Here is a 21,487-nt window from a genome sequence, read left to right as displayed (position 1 = left end):
AGCCCCTCCATCAGTATTTTTGAGGGGCCCCTTTACCAATTGAATTCCATGTCTAACGATTTTTGACAGCCGCATTTCTGAGGCTTTTGCGTTTGCCTTCATCTGCGCATTTGCAATGGCATGCAATTGCGATGGCTTTGTCTGCAAAAGGTAAGCCTCAAATTCAAGAAGACCCATAAATTTCAAATGTTTTTGAGAAACTTTGTTTACCAAATTCCTACGCTTACACTGTATATGTACTTCTGAAGGTATTATATGTAAGATGTAAACAGAGAAAAACATTAAATTCAGCCTATTGATCACTACATAATGAAACTGATGAGCTTAGATGTTTTATCTAACTACCATGAGCATTCCAATCCATTCGGTTGGTGATACTTTGAAATCAGCCGAAGCCAAGAGTTATTGTCAATAAAATCGTACTAGAAAATTAGAATTAAAGACCAACTGCGTCTGTGGCCTCCTGCCGCGGATGACATTCATCCGGCAGCGATCTCGCCGCTGAACCTGACCTATACACAGTTCACACGCTGGTCCACCAGCAGCCATGACATCAAATTGCAGCACTCCCAACGCAGAAAACTTTGGGGTAGATTAGTGGCACGTGGACTTGTTTTCAAATCATACAACTCTCTCTGACAGATCAAAATTGTTGAGTTTTAAATCCGTTTCCACCAGGTTTCTGTAGACCAAAATGTTGGCACGAATAATTTGTACCTACTTGTTATGCGCTGCAGTATACAGTTTCAATATGTTGGAATACTACACAGCTGGCAACTTTAATCGGACGCAAGGCCCCGGCGATGAGATGTTCCACGTAAAACCCAAGTGAAGCAATAAACCGCACCAGTAAGAGCTTATAAAGAATATATGCTTTTAATGAGGGATGATACTATTTGGTTACGGATCGTTTACGACTGCTTCTCCTTCCGTCTGGCCTGCAGCACACTGCGCAGCATGTTGAAGGAACTGAGCACGGGCACCATGATGGGCAGAAAGAGTGGAATGTAGATGGCGTACTTCTGCTCGTCCGGGAAGTACAACTGCGCCAGCAGACTAGCATCGAAGAATCCCCGCTCCGATGCCACAAATGCGCGCTTGGCCAGAACCGAAGCGTCCGCCAGTCGGTGCTCCAGAAGGGCAGCCTTGGCGGCCAAGATGTCGGCATAGGAATTTGTTATGGCGGCGCCCACCTCGTCGTCTATCACAATGTAGCTGATTTGATCTAAACGAGAGGAGGAAGCGGTTGTTAAATTATATGGTCCAATTAAGTTGGTTATTAAACTTCTCAAGCAGTGCAGACTCAATAAAAATAACATCAAACTTATTTAAAAGCTACTTAATTATATAGCGGAAATTGCAAATATTTTTAATCATCGAAATATATGTAGTAATGGAATAGGACTAAGAGTCTTTCATGGGTATCTTCGCAAACTTATTACATTTTATTGTTACAATCTTACCCAACAGTTTGATGAGGCTCTGCAGCGTGCTGCTTGCTGTGGATATGTGTCGAATAGCAGTGCGTCTTAGGTATGCCTCGTACTCCCAGCGACGTGGCTCCAGTTGCTCAATGTCCACCACCTTAACGCCCTCCATCTGAAGCTCACTGCTGATGTCGAGCAGCTTGTGCAGCTGGTCCAGCATCACCTGCATGTTTTCCGTGGTGCTGACATGGTAGGCAATTGCCTGCTGATCGCTCATGGCCGCCAGACAGACATGTTCCGGCGGATTGGCAATGATGAAGCCACCCCACGGCGGCGAAATAAAGGCATCCACATTATTTCGCGTCAGCCGCTGATCCTTGCTGTTGTAGATGTGCAGCGGTGCAATGTGGCAGGGTGGAATGTACACCACCAGGTTGATGGCCGGCTTGTCGGTGGTGCTGGCGCTCAGATTCTGGGCAATCGATGTGAGCAGATGAGGCAGAGCGGATTCCTGGAGGGCGTAGTGCCGCCCCAGCTTGCTCTGGTCGCGCACCTGCTTGATATCCGCTTCGATGGCCACCCGATACTTCCACTGCGATCGCACCGTGTAGTTGGACACACCGGATACCTTTGCCAACCAGGGCTCAATATAAGCTGCAGGTAATGTTAATTGGCATGAGCAAACTAATAACTTTCTGTGTTTCCTTAATGCTTACTCTTCACAGCCATGGCTATGTTCCACTTGGCGTGGGTGAGTCTCGGTTTCGGATTCAGGACGGACACAATGACATCGTAGGCTGGTTGCGGAGCTTCCGACTTGGCTCCCATTCGCTCATCTGTACTTAAGATTTGATTGATGCGATACGTCTGCAGGATCTTAGCATGCAGGAGCTGTGCGATTTTGTTAGAAGCTAAAAGGTGTTCAAAAAGTATAATTAGGTTTTCCATTCTTTAATAAGCGACATTCTTTTGTTCCTTAAAATATAAAAATAATTGAATTCCTTGTACCGTTTTTAGAGAAACGTATTCAATGGAAAAACATTCGTTATCCTCGATAGTATAGTGGTTAGTATCCCCGCCTGTCACGCGGGAGACCGGGGTTCAATTCCCCGTCGGGGAGACGATAAAAGAAATATATTTTTTAAAAATACTTTTTATGTGAATAATAAATTATCAACCATAATGATGTCCCATTTTTAAATTACTTAAATAAACAAAAACACTAAGTGACAAAAAAAAGATATTAAATCTGGATAAAAGTTGGACACAAAAAAAAATGTTTCTGATTCTCCCCGACGGGGAATTGAACCCCGGTCTCCCGCGTGACAGGCGGGGATACTAACCACTATACTATCGAGGACCTTGAAATCGCACGACATAAAAAGTCAAGATCCGCTTCCGCATCATTGCAATATACTCACGTGTATCACTTCGCATCAAGGCCGATCTTTCGGTGGTAAGCAGCAACTCCTCCTGCAGTTTGGGCCACTCGATGAACATGAAGTCGCCAACGCTCTGGACATTTTCCTCCAGCAGCAGCTTCTCTAGAGCAGCAGGCGTGTGTGCATCCTGTGTCTTGGGAGTTGGAGATAGCTGCTTGAATTCCACAGACCATATTTCTAAAAGGGAAGGGAACGTGGCTTAGGCAAATGAATGGCTGAAGCTGCCTGGTGTACCCACCATTGTCGCTGAAGGCGCTCTGCAATTCAGCGATGAGCAACTGGCCACGAGTGGGCTGTTGTGTGTAGATGGCCACCTGCACAGCCGTTTTGATGGGTGTTTCACTCAGACTCAGAATTTCCGTCGACGGCAAATTGACTCTGCAATTTCAACAATTAGGGATAATTTAAAAAACGCCGCCAGACATGATTGACTCACCTATAGACCGTGGTGGTGCGCCACCACATGGGCACGCCAATTCCAATGATGACCACAATGAATGCAACTGTGGCCCCGATCCGGAACTTATCTGTAAAGTTAAAGAGACGTGTTAGATTAGTTCCTGCTTTATCGCGGTTGAACACGCACTTCACACTTCATTACGTGGAAAAAAAATATAAAATGTATACTTGTGTTTTTAAAGAGTTTATTTTGTAAATTAGTTTCTGTACAGTACAACGGTATGAATGTGAATAGTCCTTAAGGAGTAATTGTGCGCATGTTGTGGAACAGGATCACATGCTACTCCTTGTAGCTGCACGAAATAACAAAAACAGGTCCCTTTTCGAGGGGCGTGTTGCGCGACACGTATTTGGTGAACTTGGTGGTGCCCTCGCACCGGTATACTATGTTCAGGGCGTTGTCCACGGGCGTGATAGTGAGCAGAACGGAGTCGTCGTCTTCCTCGTCATCGTAGTCCGATCGCCTTCCGTCCGCCGGTGCTTTCGCTGTGGGCATTTCGGCGTCGGGTGAGAGGTATGTGATCACCGCTGCTCCTTCCGCCGCGTTCAGGTAGTAAACCAGGTCCAAAGTGTTCTCCTCGCTGGCCAAACCGTCGCCCAGCACTGTGTAGTTGCCGTGGGACCAGCGCTGCAGTTCCACGCTGCATGTTGGACTCTCGGCATCGGTGCCAGCCAAATCCAGATCGGTGAAGTCTCGCAACAAATCAAACATGGCGTGACTACGGAACAGCTGCAGTAGTTCCAGGATGGTGCCTCTGGCTGTTGTCAAATCCAACACTTCGTAGTTGTGTGCGTTCGCGGGTCCCTGTCTGCGCCACTTCAGGGTATTTGAATCAGCCAGCAGCTGCGACCGGGCCAATTCGAATTTCTCTCGCTTGAAGAACTCGTATAAGCAAATCTCCGAGTTTTCCTCGATCCGCTTTTGGATGCTTCGGCGTGTGGCTCCCTTTAGATAGACGTTGTTTAGAAACAGGCCAAGCGGCGGCCTATTCAGGCCATCGGGTTGCAGGTAATTCAGGCGGGGAAAGGCGCGCAGGGAGTCGGCCACAAAGGCCTCGTTGGTCTCGCCGTGAAACCACCCGTTTATGGTAAGACGCGGGTAGTCGAATGTGGTCACCTCGCCCACTTGGTGGAAGGAGCGCGAGCCCACCTTGAAGAAGGCGAACTGGTTGTCTTTGGGAGCGATCTTTCGCTGCACAGGAAACTGTGGAAAGCACTGGTCGTCGCTTCCGAAGATCTCCAGGCATCCGCCCTGCGCCTCCGTCCACTCCTCCGCTCCTTCCCACGGCGAAAGGTAGTAAATGAAGGCCACCTGCCGGTCCTTGAGCAGATCGTCGTGCACGAGCAGATAGTCGCCGCAGGTGTACATGCTGCAGGAGGCGGACACATAGTCCAGCTTGAGGTTGGTAACCTTCTCCAGCCAGGGACGAACCTGTTTACGCAGCACCTGCAGGAAGTTGGTCAGCAGTCGGCAAGCGGGCATGTTGGATAGGTCTGTGCTCTGGTAGAACTCATACAGGTCCATCTGTTTGCGCGACCACTGCACATTCTGGATGATTTCGGCGACCAGCGCCTGGCTTTGGCCCTTTTCCAGCATACCGGGCAGAAGGCAGATTTGAAAGGGATCCGAGAACACTTGAGCACCGGTTTGCGTCTCCTTGGTCCCTTGGCTCTTCTCATCCGTCCAGGCTGTCTGGAGCCACTTGGTAAGTTCTGGTTGCTGATACGCCTCGTTCAGGAGCACTTCCTTCGATTCCAGGCTGTCGCCCAGGCGCAGGAGCTTCCTCTGCGGCTCGCCCACCTGGTTCGCGGAATCCTCCTGCTCTGCACGGCCATCTGCAAGGGCAACATAGTGAATGGGTTGGCATTAAGCAGGGCAAACAGGGGCATACCTTAAACTTTAATTTGGCTGTTTTTCACGCACACCAGCACTCACACACGCGTTATCAAAGGTAAAGAGCACCGATGTGCCGGCACACCTCGCTTTATCGTTTTGGGGCGGATTTCTCACTGTTTCCACTTACCTTCGTCCTTGTCTTTTCTCCTGGGCTTAACTGGACTAGAGCTCGAGGTTTCCATGATTCTGTGAGTCAAACTTTCGGGTAAAAACGTGAGTCTTTGCCAGGGAAAATAAAAAATTTGGCTTGTGCAGCTAGAGATGGTCGCTGGAAAATATCGCTTGCTCGTGCTAGTGGTGGTATGTTGGCTTCCTTCACGCGATATCGAATACGTAGCTAAAGTTAAATAGCTAAAAACAATTCGAATACCTTTATAACCATGAGAAGGGACATTTTATCAAAATTCATACGCATTTTAGAGTAACCTTTAGAATCTTCAGCATTATCATTCTAGTTACTAAAAACCATTATCTGTTAAAGTGGGCATCACTGATGGTGCCTGAAGTTCGTGTGCTTCTTAGCCGCCTCACGCCCCCATCCCTAACCAATTAGTAACGAACAATTGCTCGATCGGCTCCACGTAAATAAAGTTTAGATCGCAGCTTTGTTAATTGCTTATCGCGGTGGCAAGTATAGTGAATCGTTTATGGCTGTACACTTTCGGAACGGACGTGGACATAGCCGGTAACTAATAACTAAAAGATAAGACCTAATTGGGGTGGCAAAGAAGTTCCAATTGGAGCAGCCCAATGCCGTGGAATGACCTTGGAAGAGGCGGAGCCACCAATCAGCCCTCCATATTATAAACAAAAACACCTCTGTGGAATTTTCATTACGAGTTCGTATAAATAAATATGAGCTATGAGTGTGTGCGTTCTAGGGCCAAACAGCTGATTCCGCCTAGCTGCCACCTGATTTTTGGGGCTGGGGGTGGGGGTGGGGCTGTGGTGTTCTGTATGCTCGCGATGATCTCATTGTCTTGGAATCGGAGCAAAAGCTAAATCAATATGACATGTGTTTTTGTGCTCCTGTAGCTACCTAGTGTTGGAGGATACGGAGGAGCAATGGGCAAGGATCAGCATTTGCTGGAGGCTTCGCGTGGCGGCGACATCAAGACGGTGGACAAACTGCTGGAGCACTCAAGCAAACGGCATGGCCCGCTGTCTAGGTGAGTCATCCAAGCACCTGTTATTATACCAGTCAATTCACTACAAACTTTCTTTCCAGCTTTCGTCGAAGTCCCAGCATCAACTGCCAGGACATGAATGGCTATACCTCGCTGCATCATGCCTGTCTAAATGGGCATAGCAACATTGTAAGGCTTCTACTTTCCCACAACGCGCTATTGGATGTGCCTGATATACGTGGCTCGACGCCCTTATTTCTGGCCGCCTGGGCTGGCCACCAGGACATCGTCAAGATGCTGCTGATGCACTCGCCCACGGGAGCGAATCCAAATGCGCAGACCATCGAAAACGAGACGCCGTTGCACTCGGGCGCCCAACATGGCCACAATGCCGTGGTGGCCATTCTTCTGTCCTACGGCGCCGATCCCGCCATACGCAACAATAGCTTTCAAACGGCTCTCGATTTGGGAGCGCAATTTGGACGCCTTCAGGTGGTTCAGACCTTGCTGCGCGTTTATCCCGACCTCATATTGCCGTATAAACGTTTGGAGGACGACGAGGACGAGCTGCTGGGCTGCTCGCCCATAAAGCACATCTTCACGCATACCTGCCTGCATCTGGCTAGTCGGAACGGGCACAAGAAGGTGGTGGAAACACTGCTGGCTGCCGGCATCGATGTCAATATACTAACCAACGCTGGAAGCGCCCTTCACGAGGCGGCTCTCTGTGGCAAAAAGTCCGTTGTGGTCACCCTGCTTAAGGCCGGAATCTACGTGCACGCCACCGACGGGAATGGACGCACAGCTCTGGACATACTCTCCGATTATCCACCACATGTGACCTACGACATTGTGGGCGCCATAAACGGTGCGTATGATTAATTTTTAAGGTAGAAGAAAGACAAAAGGGGGTCAACCTATGTTTACTGGCTGCATTTGCTTATCTTTACTGATATCTAAAGTTAATATGGCTCTTCAGAAAGCTTTGTAGCCATTCCCCATTTCAAAATATATGTTTATTCTATTTGTAATAAATTTCCAAATGCCAAAGTTGTATTTCAAAAAGTTTCAACTTATTTATCAAAGGCAGGGCAATTAAGATTAAATTATTATTTTATTGCTAACTATAAAGCTATAAATATATTCTTAAAGTTATATTCAGTAATTGCAGACAGTAATTAATTGATAACAACTTCAACTGACTTTTTTATTTGACCCATGCCAAGTTGACCGGTCTCTAATAGTGCCTTTAAACCGCTAACACCCACGATCTTTTGCAGAGTTTACCCAAGCGGCGAGGGAACATCAGAAGCCACTTGTCGTAGAGAACGGCACACAATCGCTGCCGAAGCGGCTGTACGAGAAGAACTCGCAGCGACAGAAGGTGCCGCCCAGGCAGAGGAAGTAAGCCCAGCAACTCCATGCACTGCGACATTGATACATACACACAACCACCCACATCTCTGCTGACCCTAATTAACTTAGCCCGCAGCTCATGTCATTTGGAAAGCGCACTCATCCCCGCTCGCACTCGTACCCACTCTCATGTCCACGCCCACTAGCCCTAGCACTCATCAGAATCAGCTTCAGAATCGGTTGTGCGTCTCTTCAATTAACTGGTCTGGTCTCGTTTGGTTTCTTTTCCATAACCACCTACTCACACCCCACCATGTAGAAAGCAAGATCATCAAGCCAACGGACTTTCGCACTCTTTAAGCTCACTGGACGTTTTCGCTAAGGCGCCGGAGAATTACCTGGAAATGAAGCCCATCATACAGCAGAAGTCCTGCGACACCTTGTACAACTTTCGGACGAATGACGGCAGTCTGTGGTCCAGCTATAAGCCGGTGTACAAACAACCCATTCTGCCCAGCTTTCGTGTGGACAGCGGCATTTCCAATGGATCGGTGCCCTCGAGATCGTACGAATACATAAATCTACTGAGGAATGGCTCCAACAGCGATGATAACTCCGCCAGCACCAGTAGCAACTGTACGTAATGTACCTTTACAAATTTCAATCGAATATATACGCATATAAGAATATGATCCAATGAGTCAGCCAAATAAACATCTGGTTTTGTGTCCATTTACAGCTGCGGTGCGTCAACAAGCGGTGGCTTCGTATGTGGAGATGAAGCTGCCTTCCCCGCCAGTTCCAAAACCACGCACTCGAATTAATGGCGAATACAGCGACTATGCAAATCTGGTGCCAATAGAAGAGAACAGCTGCGTGGCAGCTGTGGATAACAACAATAATACAAATGGTAATACAAATGGTGGCAAATTGCGCTTAGTTCGCCATTCGCCCACGCCGGATTATCCACCACCCACGGTCACCGAGGCGGAACGCACGATCTTCAACTTCATGCAGCCGGCTACTCTGCGCAAGAACAGTTTGCTAGAACCGGTGGAATCACCACGAACCACTAACTCAGTAAGCTCTGACCAGGTGGAGGAATACGTGGCCGATATACCCTTCGCTGGACTATTTAAAGGATCCACTTTAAACTTGTCCTCGGATGTGGTGGATGGAATTGGTGCTGTGCCGGGAGAAAGGGAGTATCTGCGATCACCCAGCATGGTGAGGTCGGCCCACGTCCAAAACCACAGACGCAGCCTGTCCAAGCAACGATACTCAGCACTGGGCGAAGACTTCAGCGCCTCGCGCGTGTGGGCCGAAATCGATACCATTTTTGAGAACATTGGCAACGAAGTGTTCACAGTGGAGCAGGAGGTCGAGGAGCTAAAAGAAGATTCTTCCAGCTTGTCCTTGGATGATTCGCGGCAGTCCCTACACATACGAGACCCAGCGGAATTGCTGTTGGGCAGAAAACAGAGCTCCGCCTCCAATTGGTGCCACTCGCCATACACACTGATCTATGGCGAAATTCGCTATTCTCTGTTTGTAAGTATGATTTGCCACACCACTTCATTTAAAAACATTAAACTTATTTATTATTGGCAGTATCTTGGCTCAACGGTCATTCGAAAACTGCAAGGAACCCTTTCAACGCGCAAATCCATCCAAAAGCTGAAGATTGATGAGAACATGAAGTCGGCGGCGAGTGTTAGTGATTTCAGTTTGCTGGAGAACTGCACCACCTCCACAAAGTACCTGAAGGCGGCCAACCTCCAGACGCGTCTCAATGTGGACATTGCTGTATCCTGCGTCGGCGTCAAGTTCATAGATCACGAGAAAAAGGTTAGCATATTTTATTTCCTTGATATTTATGAAAAATTCTATATCTATTGTCAACTTGCTTTTAGACTGCCATCTGTTGCCATGATATTGAGAACATAAACTGTGTTTGCCAGGACTCGGAGGACTTGCGCTACTTTGCATACATAACCAAAGAACAGGACCTGCACTACTGTCACGTCTTCATGGTGGATAGCTTGGTTCGTACTTATAGCTTGGCGGATCTCTGCACCTGCTAACGATTTATTAATTCACAGGAGCTGGCTAAGGAAATCATCATGACACTGGGACAGGCCTTTGAGGTGGCCTACCAGCTCGCTCTGAGCAGACAGGGCACGGCCCTCAACCAAGAGTGCTAAGCTCAAGCCATGGAAGTGCCACAACTGCCACCGAGCGTGGTTTTTAATTATTTATTTCATTGCATTTCACACGTAAAGTTTTTTTTATTTATTTGCTAGTCGTTGATGCCATCTCCATGCTGGCTTTGTTTCACATAAGGCAGCTCACATGTTAAGTATTTTGAGAGTTTTTTAAATAAATTTATAACATTGCTTTTTAACTTCTTTTTCTTTAAATTTGATTAAAAAAAAAAAAAAAAAACAAGGGAGAACGCTATATTCATTTCCTCGACTATCAGATACCCGTTACTCAGCTAACAATCAACATTCTTTTTGGAATATCGCTGGAAATTGCCCCAACAAAATAATAATAAAACAAATATTTAAAAGTGAAACGGGTATAAATTGCAAACATTTGAATTCAGCGGCTAGTTGTATTTTTTAGTGCATTTATTGAAGATCGATAACAGATTTTGGGTAATTAGACAATAACGTCTGGTAACACTGCGCGTTCATCTTTAAAAAAAACGTACAGATTGAATATCATTGGCATTTTATTTTGCGTCGTTTTACACTGAAACCAAAAAGATTCAGCTGGAAATGGAATTAAATACTGGTAAATAATTAGTGAAGGGCATATGATTACTAGTACCTACAACGTTTTTACCCCATTACTGAAGATAATCCCCCAAACGATGTCGGCGTCTTGGCGCCGAACGATCAGGAAAATGAGGACGCCAATCGAAGGAAGGATGATACAGGCGCACCAAAGACTCCAGTGGCTAGAAAAACGCGACGAGCGGTCCTCAAGCGAATGAACGCCACTTCGGAAAAAGATTCACCAACTCATCCTGATCCTCCGAAGACACCGGGCACTCCGGGCCATCTTCACCAAGCCACCGAAACTCCGAGACGCAGTTGCCGGAAAAGTGTGCGTCCAGCAATCGACTACGATGATATTATAGTGCGATCCGCCAAGAAGGCTATTGCCGAAACACTCTCAGTCGATCCCGAGGACGAGGAGCCTTCCGTCCAGAAGTGGACTGCCGCGGAGGTGGGAAGGAATTCGCGCAAGCGCGGCCGCAAGTCCAAGCGCATGGCCGCCAAGAAGCAGAAAACAGAACTCATAATTTCCGATCAGGACACGGAGTTGGAGGTCCCACAGAAAAAGGTGGATACGCCGCAGGGTGCCAAGGAAACTGCTGATGATCAAGCAGACATAGTAGAGGAAGTCTCCAAAAATCAAGATCAACAACAGGCAGCTAACACCAAGAAGCAAAAGATAGATGAAGCAGACATTGATGAACTGGGCTTATGCCCACTGGATATTGACAGCCAGGAGGAAAATGACGCGGAGGCTGTTCAAGATGAAGCCCAAACGAGTCCAGTCGATGAGGATGGTCAAAAACATGAAGAGAGAGATGAACAAGCTGATGAAGCAACAAAACCAGCTGCGCTTAATAAAGACAAAGAAGTAGCTGCAGCTAAAGATAAATTAGAAACAGCAGTAGATGAAGTTTTTGTAGAGGAAGAAATGCCCTCACTATTGATGGAAAGTGAGGGCATGGATGAACCAAGCCACTCGCCTCTTAATACCACATACGATGCAGAAGACAAGAAAGATTCGGATAGAAGCGTTATTTTGGTTGTTAGTCCCCACAAGCAGCCGGAAGCGAGCACCTCCGACCTCGATGCCAGTGTTATTCTGGTCGTTACTACCGATATGGAGCCTGTAGCTTGCGCTCCAAAGCCCGCAATTCCGGATAAGAAGACAGCCATTAAGGTGGTGCTCACCACTTCAGATGATCAGGACGAAACCCTTTTGGATCTGGCCGATCTAGCTTCCAAAAAAGGATCAAAGTCAAAGAAATCGAAGGGCTATCGATTCCCTACGCCCTTTAAGGCAAGACCGATGTTTAATTTTACAGGAACAGAGGAGACAGTTCCTAATGATCTCAAGGCTACAGAAGAAGAACCGAAGTACAAACGCAAACGTTCCAAGTCGACCAGCCATTGGAACGATACCATGTCACGAACTGTATCCTTTCAAAGCCCCGTTGAGATTGCCATTGTCGAGGACATTGATAAGCGCTGGAAGGAACTTCAAAAGAGTAGTAAGTTCTATACAATAGTTATTCTTAGTCCTTTCTAAACATACAATTCCAGATGTCAATAACCGCCGTAGGCGCTCAAAGTCATTGGACGAAAACCGCTGCAAAGTGAGCAGGATCCCCAAGCCCAGTAAAGGTATATATAGAAAAATAAATAATTCTGGTTATGTTAATATACATTTGTTTACTCCTTAGGTGTTATACCGGTGAACAAAACCATCACACCCAGCAAGGTGAATAAGCGCACCAAGATGCCCAATTTTGCAGCCATGCATGAGAGGCAGTTTGCCAAGATGGAGAGCCTGCTGGACCACGTCGAACGCAAGGCGGAACGCGCCAAGGTGCTAACGAATTCTGTACAGAAGCCAATACCAGGATCGACGGCAAAAAAACTGAAGAGCGCCACATCTGTCGAGGATCGTGCTAGTTCAAGGGCGGTGAAGAAGATCGACATGACCGCCGATCGAACCATGGTAATGGATCATCCGTCCGATAAGGTGAACTCATCACGGTTGCCTTTGAAGACCACCGCTCCCGCTCCCAACGTAGCTCCGAAGCCAGCTTTTAATCTGACCACCTCCACGGTGAAGACATTCAATGTAGCTTCAAAGCCAGCTTTTAATCTGTCCACCTCCACGGTGAAGACATTCAACGCCACGTTTTCCAGCAGAACAGGCGATTCGCACGATAATAAGCTGGCTGAACGACGCCAGCGGCGCATTGACATGTTCAAGGGTAGGACAACCAAGGACCAGAAGGAGAAAGCAGAGTTCATCCGCGGGGTGCGCCTCAATCGGCGTTTTGAGCTCCAAATGCAGCACCGTCGACACCTGGAGGAGGATTAGATTCTTAAGTTTATTCGTTAATTTTACTATTTACTTATGCTTACCCTTATGTATTCGCTTTAACGTGTCAGTTTAATCGGGAATTCGTCGAAAAACCTTTTTATTTTTGCTGGTTTCAATAAAGTTGTTTACCTTTTTCATATTTTGTATTTGCCAAAATCTTTTTATTCAAACTTAAATTGAGAACGTTGCCCAACACTGGCGGCATGAAATACGTCAACGCAGGAGGCTTCGTTGTTTGTTTCCTATACATTCCGAATTTATTAGCAACCATAAGTTCGAAAGACTTAAATTACACATCACTCGCAAGTTCTTTTGTTAATTTTTTTTAAATTTGAGTTATCTTTTATTCAAATTGAGAAAACTTTAACTACTACGTTTTATGTACACCAATCGGAATCAGTTGGCATTCCAGTTCGAATAACGGCACTATTCGCGTTTTACCGATTTTTCTTTCATTTCTCGTTCCTTATTATTTTTTTTTTTTGCCATCTCTTTCGCTTATATTTTTCTTTGCCTCACTTCCTTTTCCGCGCACAAACAAAAAGCGGAGCCGTAAAATGTGTGACGCATCAAATCCAGCGAAGCCGTGGCAGCTTTCCGGTCTGATGTACGGCAATGGGATCCCGGCGCTGTGTCTGCTGCACCAGGAGATCGAGCACTTCTACAGCTACATACAGTCCACGCCGACAGAGTTCTGTCTGCGGGCGGAAGCAGTGCGTCGCATCGAGGACGTGGTGCTTACCATTTGGCCAGGCGCATGCGTGGATGTCTTTGGCTCTTTTCGGACGGGACTGAACCTGCCGTGCTCGGACATCGACCTGGTGGTATACAATGGTTACTACTGGAACCCCAGGCTGCTGCATGAGCTTCAAAACGAACTTGTCAGCCAGGGCGTAACCGATCCGGACAGCGTTATCGTTCTCGACAAGGCTTCCGTGCCCGTGGTCAAGTTCACGGAGCGCATATCCCGCATCAGGTTCGATGTGACCTTCAACGCCGCAGCATCGGGTGTACAGGCCGCCGAGCTGATCAAGGACTTTATCCGTCAGTTTCCCGAGCTGCCCAAGCTGGTCATGGTGCTGAAACAATTCCTCAGCCTTCAGGGATTCAACGAGGTGTACAGCTCCGGCGGAATCTCGTCCTACGCACTTACACTAATGGTTATCAGCTTTCTGCAGCAGCAGGCGCGCACCAACAAGCGATACAGTCCACACAATAAGCTGGCCCTGCTGCTCATCCAGTTTCTAGATTACTACGGCCGCAAGTTTGACTTCTTCAAGTACGGAATATCGGTTCTTGGCGAAGGTGGTTGCGTGGAGAAGGAGCGACTTCGCTCCACGCTGGGCGAGAACAACTGGCAGTCGGTGCTCAGCATAGAGGATCCAGTGACCCCAACCAACGACATAGGTAGGAGCTCGTATGGGGCGCTCCACGTCATGCAGGGTTTCGAGGCAGCATTCGTAAAGCTCTCGAAGCTGGTGGACTCTGACTCATCCAAGATCGTCGCCCCCATACTGGCCAACATTGTGGAGGTGCCGCAGTCCATAGTCAACTATCGGGCTTGGGTGCACTACAACTTCCAGCACCTTTCGGCGCCGGGATTGTCTCGACCCGATTCACTTGGACAACCATCGCTCACGGGCTCCGCTTCCACTTCCGCCTCCGAGGATGAGCGCTCTGGCGGACAGGTGACTGTTGGATTCCGCCGGTGTGGGGATGGTCCTCCCCAGAACATGGACTTAGATGCCTCCTTGGCCAACCTTAAGTTGAATTAAGTATGGTGCGCTTATACCACTGGTGATTTAACTTTTAAAAACTAGTTATAACATTTCATTCGCATAGTATTATGCTCGGCATATGATAACCCAAAAGAAAAGAAAAAATTTATAGACTACGTTCGCCTCTTTTTATTTATTGTCTAACAATTGTTTTTTGATACATAACGACACCTGCCACGTATTTTAGTAATTAGCTAAATAGCAAAGCACGAAAAACCGAATTGTGCAAGAGACGTATTCTTATTATTAGAATAGACAATAGACCCTTATTCATAAAATATGTAATTTTTATCTGTGCTAAATAGTTTAACAAATATTTCAAGCGACTCTCACATGCAAACAAGAATGTATTGTAGAATATTTAATAAAAGACGTGTCGTAAAATCATCGTTTTGTTATAATTATTAACTTTTTACAATAGAGTGAATGCTTATTAGAAAAATCACAGTTTTGGACTGATTGGAAACAGTGACTTTATTACGGTGATTGTGATTTTCGCATCACTGCCGGCTCTGCTGCCGAAGGTGGCAACCTTGGCCGCTGTCACTTGCTTTTTGGTCCAGGCGTGTTGTGTAAACGCTGGCCCCCATTTAAGAAACCCAAATTCCGGCGCAAACTCTCCGGGATTGTACCTATCTGGATAAACGATTTCACCTAGGACATGCTGAACCTCCTGCGACGACGCCCGGCGCCAGTGCCCCTCATCCGGGCCGCGTTTAGCGCCCCGCTGCACACAACGGAAAACCGGCCGGGTTACATAGTGCTGTAAGTACGGAGATTACCTGGATACCGTATGTGGAGTCACTAAAGCTATCACTGTAGGGTGCCAGAGATCGGCGAGGAGGGGCCGCTGGGCGAGGGCGTGCTCAAGCCGGACGGATTGCCCGCCTTCAGTGACATCACCATCGAGATGTGTCTCGGAGCCATTGGCCAGCAGGCGTCGGCGGTGGAGAACTCGGTGAAGGCGCTGGAGAGCGATCTGCATAGTGGCAAGCAGCTAAATGCCGCCAGCATATTTCAGGAGCTGGACACCGTGACGGGTCCACTGGAGACGACGTGGGGAGTGGCCAAGGCTCTGTACCTGGGCAACTCCACTTTGATTCCCACCAAATCCTACATGAACATCCATGAACGGGCGCGAAATGCACGGGCCGCGAAGTTCTGCAACCAGACGGTGTATAAGGCACTCAAGGATGCGTCATCCGAATCCGGTCCGGATGAGCAGAGGATGCGACAGAAGTTCCTGCTCGAGGGCAAGCTGAACGGGCTAACGCTAGACAAAGATAAGCAGGATGGACTGAAGGAACTGCTTACCCATTTGGGTCGAGAGAGGGCCAGCTTCAAGAACAAGGTCAACATGGCAGTGCACTCGTTTGGACAGGTTATTACGGACTTCAATCTTGTAAGGGATTTTCCGCCTTCCCTTCTTGAGGCAACAGCCCGCGATCCTGGACAGCCGCTGATGGGTCCCTGGAAGATAACCCTTCAGCCTCAAGTGGTCGATGGTTTTCTAAAACACTGTCCAGAGCGACTGCAGCGTTGGAACGTCTGGAGGGCCAGTGTGCTGAAGGCATCCTCGCAGCAGGAAAAATCCCTGGAGAACAGCACACACCTCGAAAAAATCCGCGGATTGCGCAAGCGACAGGCGAATCTGTTGGGCTACGAAAGCTTTGCAGACATGTCCATGCAGACCAAGATGGTGGGCAGTGTGGATAACCTCAAGCAGATCTTTGCCAAGCTACTAAAGTTCGCCGGCCCTGCTCAAAGTGTGGAGCTGGACCAACTGCAGAGCTTCGCTCAGGACAGCGGCTGTGAGTACAAGCTGGAAGCCTACGACGTTGCTTACTGGCGCCGCAAGCAACTGGTGGCGGAGCACGGTCTCCAAGAGCAGAAGCTCCGCGAGTATTTCCCTCTGCCCCGCGTTCTGTCCGGAATGTTTGCGCTGAGCGAAAAGCTCTTCGGCATCCAAATAGTTGAGCAGCCCAATGCGGAGGTATGGCATCCGGCAGTCAAGTTCTACGATGTGTTCGATGCTGATTCCGTAAATAGCTCCACCCCGGTGGGTGGTTTCTATGTGGACTGCTACTCCAAGGAGCACAAGTTCGGCAGGAACAACGGTTGGATGGTGGGCATAAGGAACAGCAACCAATCTGCCGGTCTTACGCCTCTCTGCGCACTGATCTTCAACTTTTCGGAGCCACAAAGTCCGGATGCCAAGCCGCCGCTCCTTGGATACGATGATCTGCAGATGCTGTTCAAGACTTTCGGAAGCGGACTCCAGCATCTGCTCACCCAAGCGGGGTACAGCGATTTGGCGGGACTGTCCAACATTGAGTGGGATGCCTCGCAGGTGTCCGGTCATGTGATGAGCAACTTCCTAGACGATCCCACAGTGATTCGTAGCCTTTCCGGGCATTTCAGCAGCGGTGAGCCATTGGAGGCAGAGCTCTCACAGAAAATGCGACTGCTGAAGACCAAGTTGGCTGGCTATAATCTGTGCCAGGACCTCTACCTGGCGGATCTCGATGTGGAGCTGCACCGCTCAAATGCCTTTTGGCTGGAGGTGGTTCGCAAGTTGTGGCCGGTTTACCAATGCATGCCGCTGGACAAGAAGGACGCTCACCCGTGCTCCCTGACCGACATATTTGCCGGAGACTGGGCGGCCGCCCAGTTCAGTCACTTGTATTCCCGCCTAATAGCCGCCGACATTTCGAGCAGCTTTGCAGAGCAGCGGAGCGGGGAGAACTACGCGGTCGTTGGCCGGCGCTACAAGCAGACCTTCCTCAGCTCCGGCGGATCTGTGCCCACTGCGGAAGTGTTCCGTCGCTTCCAGGGTCGCGACCCGTCGGGCGAGGCACTCCTGAAGTCCCTGGACATATTCGCACCCTCCCAGACCACAGATAACAACTGAGGGTCGTGCTCTGACCCGCTTAAACGTTATCTATTGTGTGTAGTCAACTAATGCTGATCGATGGCAGCATGGGGTGCTCGACTTGTTCGACTGGCAACCTTAGGGGAAAGTAATCTTTGGAGTATTTGAAATCATTTTAAAATAGGTTTGAAATGTATTCTGTTAAATATTTGTTAATTGGTCAGGATTTACATGTACTTATTTAAAGAAAGTATATTCGTAATTGAATGACCTATCCAGGAAACTGAAAACCAATGATTGATAAAAGTTTTCCATCAATTTTCGCAGTGTAACTATTAAAACAAGAATTCTGTACTTTACGCCTCTACGATTTATTAGTCGGCATTTCGATCTACACCCTAATTGGCAGCCGGATTATGTGATAGCGATCGCGTGAGTCAGGTGGGATCTTATAGCAGGTGTGCAGGTGGTGTCGTCAGGCGGCATTGCGAGTTTCCCCATTTAAACACACACATTGTTGCTTTATTTAAATAATACTTTAATAATAAATTGCATAAATTTATAACATTTAACATATTCTCTCGCTTCCTTCTCGGCTCTCTCGATTCGGCTCGATATATTTATATACACAACAAAGGCGAAATATGCATTCTGCGGAAGGGAAAAGACATCTAGTGGTTTGGATAGAAAACGAGGATTAGGAGCTATCATTTGTCTTGGCCATCTTCTGGGAAGCCACTAGAAATGGGGAACCGGTAGTCAGGAAGAAATAATCAAAGTACATTTCGACGCAGGGGTATGGATCAAACTTGGTTAGTTTACAGGAATTAATTTATATAAATATATATATATATGCACTAGATCGAAGTGTGGTACTACAATATATGCGTATGTGCTGCTCCGAAATCAGACGGAGCGTGTCCCGCTGTGGTGTGTTAGTTGTGTGGAGGCTGGATATCTGAAAACTTTAGAATATTCGCTAAGGCTGCTATGTGTGGTAGTGGCTGCAGTTGCTTCCATGGCTGCTCCGCTGGCTACTGCTGTCTAGTTAGTATATATCCGGACAGCCCTCGAAGTTCTGAGCCGCCTTGGCCTCCCAGTACGTGTTCTTGAACACGTGCACATATTCCTCGCTACCCTCCTCCTTTTCGCGCTTGAACCACATGGGCTCATAGGCTGGATATGGCCTACCCTCTGCGGCTGCCTCCTCCGCCTCGTTTTCCCGCCGGCGGCGTTCTGTGCGCTGCTTGTCCTCCAGGCGCAATTTCTCCTTGTTCGATTCATCCCAGTTTCCCTGCTCCATCAGCCTTTGGTCGGGACGCAGGCGTGAGTCTGTCGGCGCCACGCCCTCCTCCTCTTCGTTGAGCTGGCAGGCTAGTGTGGTGAAGTTATAAAACTTGTCCGAATCAGGAGGAGCAGGACGACGGCGCCAGGCCAGCTTAAACTCGCCGGTGGTGTAGGTTGGACTGCTCGCCGATCCCGATGTACTAAGCACCGGGGCAATCTCGATCTTCATGTCCCACGTGCCGCGCAACACCCACTTTACCTCGTTGTCTTTGTTCATCACCACGCCTTTCACGCTCCGCTGCACATCGCGACTGAAGTACGAGTAGGGTATAAAGTTCAGGACGCATTTGTGCCCCTCTGCCGCCTGCGATCCACGGATTTCCATTTCGCCATGCTGGTCCACCCACAGTTTGCCCACAATGATGTTGTTCACCGTTGTGGTCACCTTGCGCCACGCATAGCGCCTGCCGCTGTTCGGAAATTGCACATAGACGCCGCCCAAGGGATTGATCTGTGGCAAAAAGAATGCATTATTAGGTTATCACATTGTCATAGATTGCCTTGTTTATACACCGATACTCACTTGAACGTACTTGCCGCGGAACTTGCTGGTCATGGAGAACTCCTGCCAGCACGTCCAGTTCTTGCTCTCACAGTGGAGTGCCGCCACCGGTGGATGATGGGACACCTGCTCGGCCAGGCACCGCCAACCGTAGTCATCCATCCGGTCACACTCGTAAGTCTCTCCCAGCAACGGATTGAAGGGTTTGCCCGTGCGGTTTGTGGTCGTGGCATAGGCGGACACGGTGAAGGCGGCTATGTAGGCCAGTTGTTCGCACTCGTCCTGACAGGTGGCCGCATAGTCGAGTATCTCCGTGTACTCGTAATCCTCCACCAAACGCTGCAGCATGGACAGCGGCTCGTTAAAGTTGATGGGCATGGGAATTTTGGACAGGTCCTTGCCAATGCAATTCTTCATAATGCCCCACAGGCTGATGGGGTGGTTCGGTTTATCTGGTACACGTTCGCGTCGCTTCTTGATCAGATCCGGATTCCAGTTGCGTCCGTAGATAGAGTCGGTGCTTTGCTTGGCCGGCAAAGCCTTGTCCACGTCGTCATCGTCGCCCTGACCTCCGGATGCTACTCGCGGCGCACTCACCAAACAGACTTGCTGCACCGTTTGCACGGTGCGCTTCTGCTCGTCACTCTCCGAGGAACTGCCCTCCAAATGACCCTCTACCTGGTCCTCGCTACTACTGCGGCGCTTGTTCATCTTTAAGATAAACGTACCCCGCTCTCGATCCGGAGACTCAGGGGAGCGACCACTGCCTGAATAGCCGTGCTCTTCGGCGTCGAAAAACTCCATCTCCTCGTCTGAGGTCACCAGGGAGCCGGCGGTGCCAGCGCCCGAGCTGGATGGCACCGGCTTGTTCTGGCGCACCAGTACAGCGGCCTGCTCCATCTGCGACTGCTGCTTCGCCATCTGCTCGATGATCTCCTCCAGCCGCTGACGCTGCTCGCGCTCGTGGTGTAGCATCTTGGACCACTTGTGGCCTTGGGCCTCTGCCGTGTGCAGGTAGTCGTTGCTGGCGTTAATCATCGCATTGGAGGTTATCCGAAAAAGGGTGGCCCTCTCGTTGACGATCTTCGTGCGGCTGGCCAGCGACTCTTCCTCGTTCGTCTCCAGATCGTTGAGCGCGCGTTGTAGGGCAGCGCCGTGCTTGGTGATCAGGTCGTAGCAGGTGCGCATGTTCTCCAGCCTATCGGTGAGATCCCGGACCACCGAGCTGATCTCCTGGCTGGGCACCACATGCGCCGTTTCCGTCTCCTCTTCCTCCTCGCATTCGATGGCCCGGATTGCCTTGGCCTTGGCAAGTTCCAGGGCGGTGACCCACGACTGGCGCTCAACCTCGGTGCCGGCCTTGATGTGGAACGTCTGGGTGCCGCCGTTCGAGATTACGAACGTGCACGAATCGACCGTGTGGATAAGGGCTCCGTGCAGCGATATGGTGCCCCGGCACGTGTGGTTAATCTCGGATTGGTTGCGGTAGTAGCTCAGCACGCCATTTGAGAGCACAAACCAACGCCGCTGGTACCCCTTGATGTAGTTGGTCCACTTAAGCAGCCAGCCCTTCATCTCCGGCAGGCCCTTGTCGGCCAGCGTATTGCCAGCGGCGTCCGTCATGATGGCGTCGGGTTCCTGGTTCCGTATGTAATCCTCCGGCCGGATGAAGCAACTGCTTCGAGACTGCGAATAGCGCCACGTACGATGACTGGCGATTGGTCGGATTGGTTCCGTTCCACAACTCCGACTTGAAATTCGAATGCTATTGGTTATTGGACGGCGACGGCTGATTGCTGGCCAGTGGCTAGCATCGCACAGTGTGCACTTGGCCTCCGGAACACCAGCGAGATTCCGATTACGTTACGGTCGCGAGTCCGCCGCGAGTTCACTGCAAATTTCGTGTCGTTTCTCTTCTAATTTTCCTGCAGAAAATAAAGAAACTGTGGAAGTTCAGTGCGCGTCTGTGTGCGTGTGTGTGCTGGCGCAGCTGCAGGTGTGTGCGTGCCAGTGTTACCAGATGGTTGGTTGCCTTTCCTCCTACACATATCGATGGGCGATAGGCAACGTACAATATGCATCCCCGGGTATCGATAAAGACCGATCTGAAAATATATTTTTTTAACATTCTACCGTTA

At 49.1% G+C, this 21,487-nt stretch overlaps 6 protein-coding genes, 1 long non-coding RNA gene and 2 other non-coding genes across 12 annotated transcripts; 6 read left to right on the top strand and 3 right to left on the bottom strand.

Annotated features, from left to right (window-relative positions):
• Positions 1-589: 589 nt before the first annotated feature.
• On the top strand, positions 590-899 carry LOC120451530. The gene is made up of 2 exons (XR_005616390.1): positions 590-713; positions 771-899. It is a non-coding gene; the product is annotated as an uncharacterized LOC120451530 (long non-coding RNA).
• LOC120451529 (prolyl 3-hydroxylase sudestada1) lies at positions 851-5,500 on the bottom strand. Of its 3 annotated transcripts, XM_039635303.1 has the most exons (7): positions 5,353-5,500; positions 3,306-3,396; positions 3,108-3,247; positions 2,849-3,046; positions 2,144-2,338; positions 1,464-2,081; positions 851-1,225 (listed from the first exon to the last, which is right to left on the bottom strand). In XM_039635303.1, exons 1-7 carry the CDS (start codon positions 5,405-5,407, stop codon positions 912-914), a joined length of 1,611 nt encoding a protein of 536 aa, XP_039491237.1. In that variant the 5' UTR covers positions 5,408-5,500; the 3' UTR covers positions 851-911. The 3 variants fall into 3 exon arrangements, with proteins under 3 accessions (XP_039491237.1, XP_039491238.1, XP_039491239.1); XM_039635304.1 differs by lacking the exons at positions 851-1,225; positions 1,464-2,081; positions 2,144-2,338; ... (1 more) ...; positions 3,108-3,247; positions 3,306-3,396 and adding an exon at positions 3,492-5,164; XM_039635305.1 differs by lacking the exons at positions 851-1,225; positions 1,464-2,081; positions 2,144-2,338; ... (2 more) ...; positions 3,306-3,396; positions 5,353-5,500 and adding exons at positions 3,492-5,164; positions 5,221-5,333.
• On the top strand, positions 2,476-2,547 carry Trnad-guc. Its single transcript has one exon. It is a non-coding gene; the product is annotated as a tRNA-Asp (tRNA).
• Positions 2,716-2,787, bottom strand: Trnad-guc. Its single transcript has one exon. It is a non-coding gene; the product is annotated as a tRNA-Asp (tRNA).
• A 272-nt stretch (positions 5,501-5,772) lies between the features above and the next one.
• LOC120451528 (ankyrin repeat and sterile alpha motif domain-containing protein 1B) lies at positions 5,773-10,112 on the top strand. 2 transcript variants are annotated; one of them, XM_039635302.1, is made up of 9 exons: positions 5,773-5,910; positions 6,261-6,394; positions 6,454-7,220; positions 7,633-7,756; positions 8,070-8,344; positions 8,448-9,259; positions 9,320-9,556; positions 9,622-9,753; positions 9,811-10,112. In XM_039635302.1, exons 2-9 carry the CDS (start codon positions 6,291-6,293, stop codon positions 9,910-9,912), a joined length of 2,553 nt encoding a protein of 850 aa, XP_039491236.1. In that variant the 5' UTR covers positions 5,773-5,910; positions 6,261-6,290; the 3' UTR covers positions 9,913-10,112. The 2 variants fall into 2 exon arrangements, with proteins under 2 accessions (XP_039491236.1, XP_039491233.1); XM_039635299.1 differs by having other exon boundaries at positions 8,028-8,344.
• Positions 10,113-10,380: 268 nt separating this feature from the next.
• On the top strand, positions 10,381-12,996 carry LOC120452372. The gene is made up of 4 exons (XM_039636564.1): positions 10,381-10,507; positions 10,572-12,005; positions 12,058-12,138; positions 12,198-12,996. The coding sequence occupies exons 1-4, from the start codon at positions 10,492-10,494 to the stop codon at positions 12,845-12,847; spliced, it is 2,181 nt and encodes a 726-aa protein (XP_039492498.1). The 5' UTR covers positions 10,381-10,491; the 3' UTR covers positions 12,848-12,996.
• Positions 12,997-13,106: 110 nt separating this feature from the next.
• On the top strand, positions 13,107-14,737 carry LOC120452373 (inactive non-canonical poly(A) RNA polymerase protein Trf4-2). The gene has a single exon (XM_039636565.2). It carries the CDS (start codon positions 13,408-13,410, stop codon positions 14,623-14,625), a length of 1,218 nt encoding a protein of 405 aa, XP_039492499.1. The 5' UTR covers positions 13,107-13,407; the 3' UTR covers positions 14,626-14,737.
• Positions 14,738-15,157: 420 nt separating this feature from the next.
• Positions 15,158-17,859, top strand: LOC120452642 (oligopeptidase A). The gene is made up of 2 exons (XM_039636957.2): positions 15,158-15,393; positions 15,451-17,859. Exons 1-2 carry the CDS (start codon positions 15,290-15,292, stop codon positions 17,537-17,539), a joined length of 2,193 nt encoding a protein of 730 aa, XP_039492891.1. The 5' UTR covers positions 15,158-15,289; the 3' UTR covers positions 17,540-17,859.
• A 155-nt stretch (positions 17,860-18,014) lies between these two features.
• On the bottom strand, positions 18,015-21,346 carry LOC120452641 (oxysterol-binding protein 1). Its single transcript, XM_039636956.2, has 2 exons — positions 19,371-21,346; positions 18,015-19,298 (listed from the first exon to the last, which is right to left on the bottom strand). The coding sequence occupies exons 1-2, from the start codon at positions 20,970-20,972 to the stop codon at positions 18,549-18,551; spliced, it is 2,352 nt and encodes a 783-aa protein (XP_039492890.1). The 5' UTR covers positions 20,973-21,346; the 3' UTR covers positions 18,015-18,548.
• Positions 21,347-21,487: the final 141 nt, after the last annotated feature.

This window comes from Drosophila santomea, chromosome 3R, assembly GCF_016746245.2.
Source record: "Drosophila santomea strain STO CAGO 1482 chromosome 3R, Prin_Dsan_1.1, whole genome shotgun sequence".
Taxonomy (NCBI): Eukaryota; Metazoa; Arthropoda; class Insecta; order Diptera; family Drosophilidae; genus Drosophila; species Drosophila santomea.
Note: the sequence above shows the minus strand (reverse complement) of the source record. Positions and strands in the feature narration are given on the sequence as shown.

Bases quoted from the DNA above. Each gene is read 5' to 3' on its own strand.
- LOC120451529 (XM_039635303.1), bottom strand. From the start codon at position 5,407: ATGGAAACCTCGAGCTCTAGTCCAGTTAAGCCCAGGAGAAAAGACAAG. The intron at 3,047-3,107 runs GTGGGTACACCA...CTTCCCTTTTAG, and splicing joins GAGCGCCTTCAGCGACAATG to AAATATGGTCTGTGGAATTC. The intron at 2,339-2,848 runs GTGAGTATATTG...AACACCTTTTAG, and splicing joins CTTGATGCGAAGTGATACAC to CTTCTAACAAAATCGCACAG.
- LOC120451528 (XM_039635299.1), top strand. From the start codon at position 6,291: ATGGGCAAGGATCAGCATTTGCTGGAGGCTTCGCGTGGCGGCGACATC. The intron at 6,395-6,453 runs GTGAGTCATCCA...CTTTCTTTCCAG, and splicing joins CGGCATGGCCCGCTGTCTAG to CTTTCGTCGAAGTCCCAGCA. The intron at 7,757-8,027 runs GTAAGCCCAGCA...CCCACCATGTAG, and splicing joins GTGCCGCCCAGGCAGAGGAA to AAAGCAAGATCATCAAGCCA.
- LOC120452372 (XM_039636564.1), top strand. The intron at 12,006-12,057 runs GTAAGTTCTATA...ATACAATTCCAG, and splicing joins GAAGGAACTTCAAAAGAGTA to ATGTCAATAACCGCCGTAGG. The intron at 12,139-12,197 runs GTATATATAGAA...TTTACTCCTTAG, and splicing joins GATCCCCAAGCCCAGTAAAG to GTGTTATACCGGTGAACAAA.
- LOC120452373 (XM_039636565.2), top strand. From the start codon at position 13,408: ATGTGTGACGCATCAAATCCAGCGAAGCCGTGGCAGCTTTCCGGTCTG.
- LOC120452642 (XM_039636957.2), top strand. From the start codon at position 15,290: ATGCTGAACCTCCTGCGACGACGCCCGGCGCCAGTGCCCCTCATCCGG. The intron at 15,394-15,450 runs GTAAGTACGGAG...CTATCACTGTAG, and splicing joins CGGCCGGGTTACATAGTGCT to GGTGCCAGAGATCGGCGAGG.
- LOC120452641 (XM_039636956.2), bottom strand. From the start codon at position 20,972: ATGACGGACGCCGCTGGCAATACGCTGGCCGACAAGGGCCTGCCGGAG. The intron at 19,299-19,370 runs GTGAGTATCGGT...TTTTTGCCACAG, and splicing joins TCCGCGGCAAGTACGTTCAA to ATCAATCCCTTGGGCGGCGT.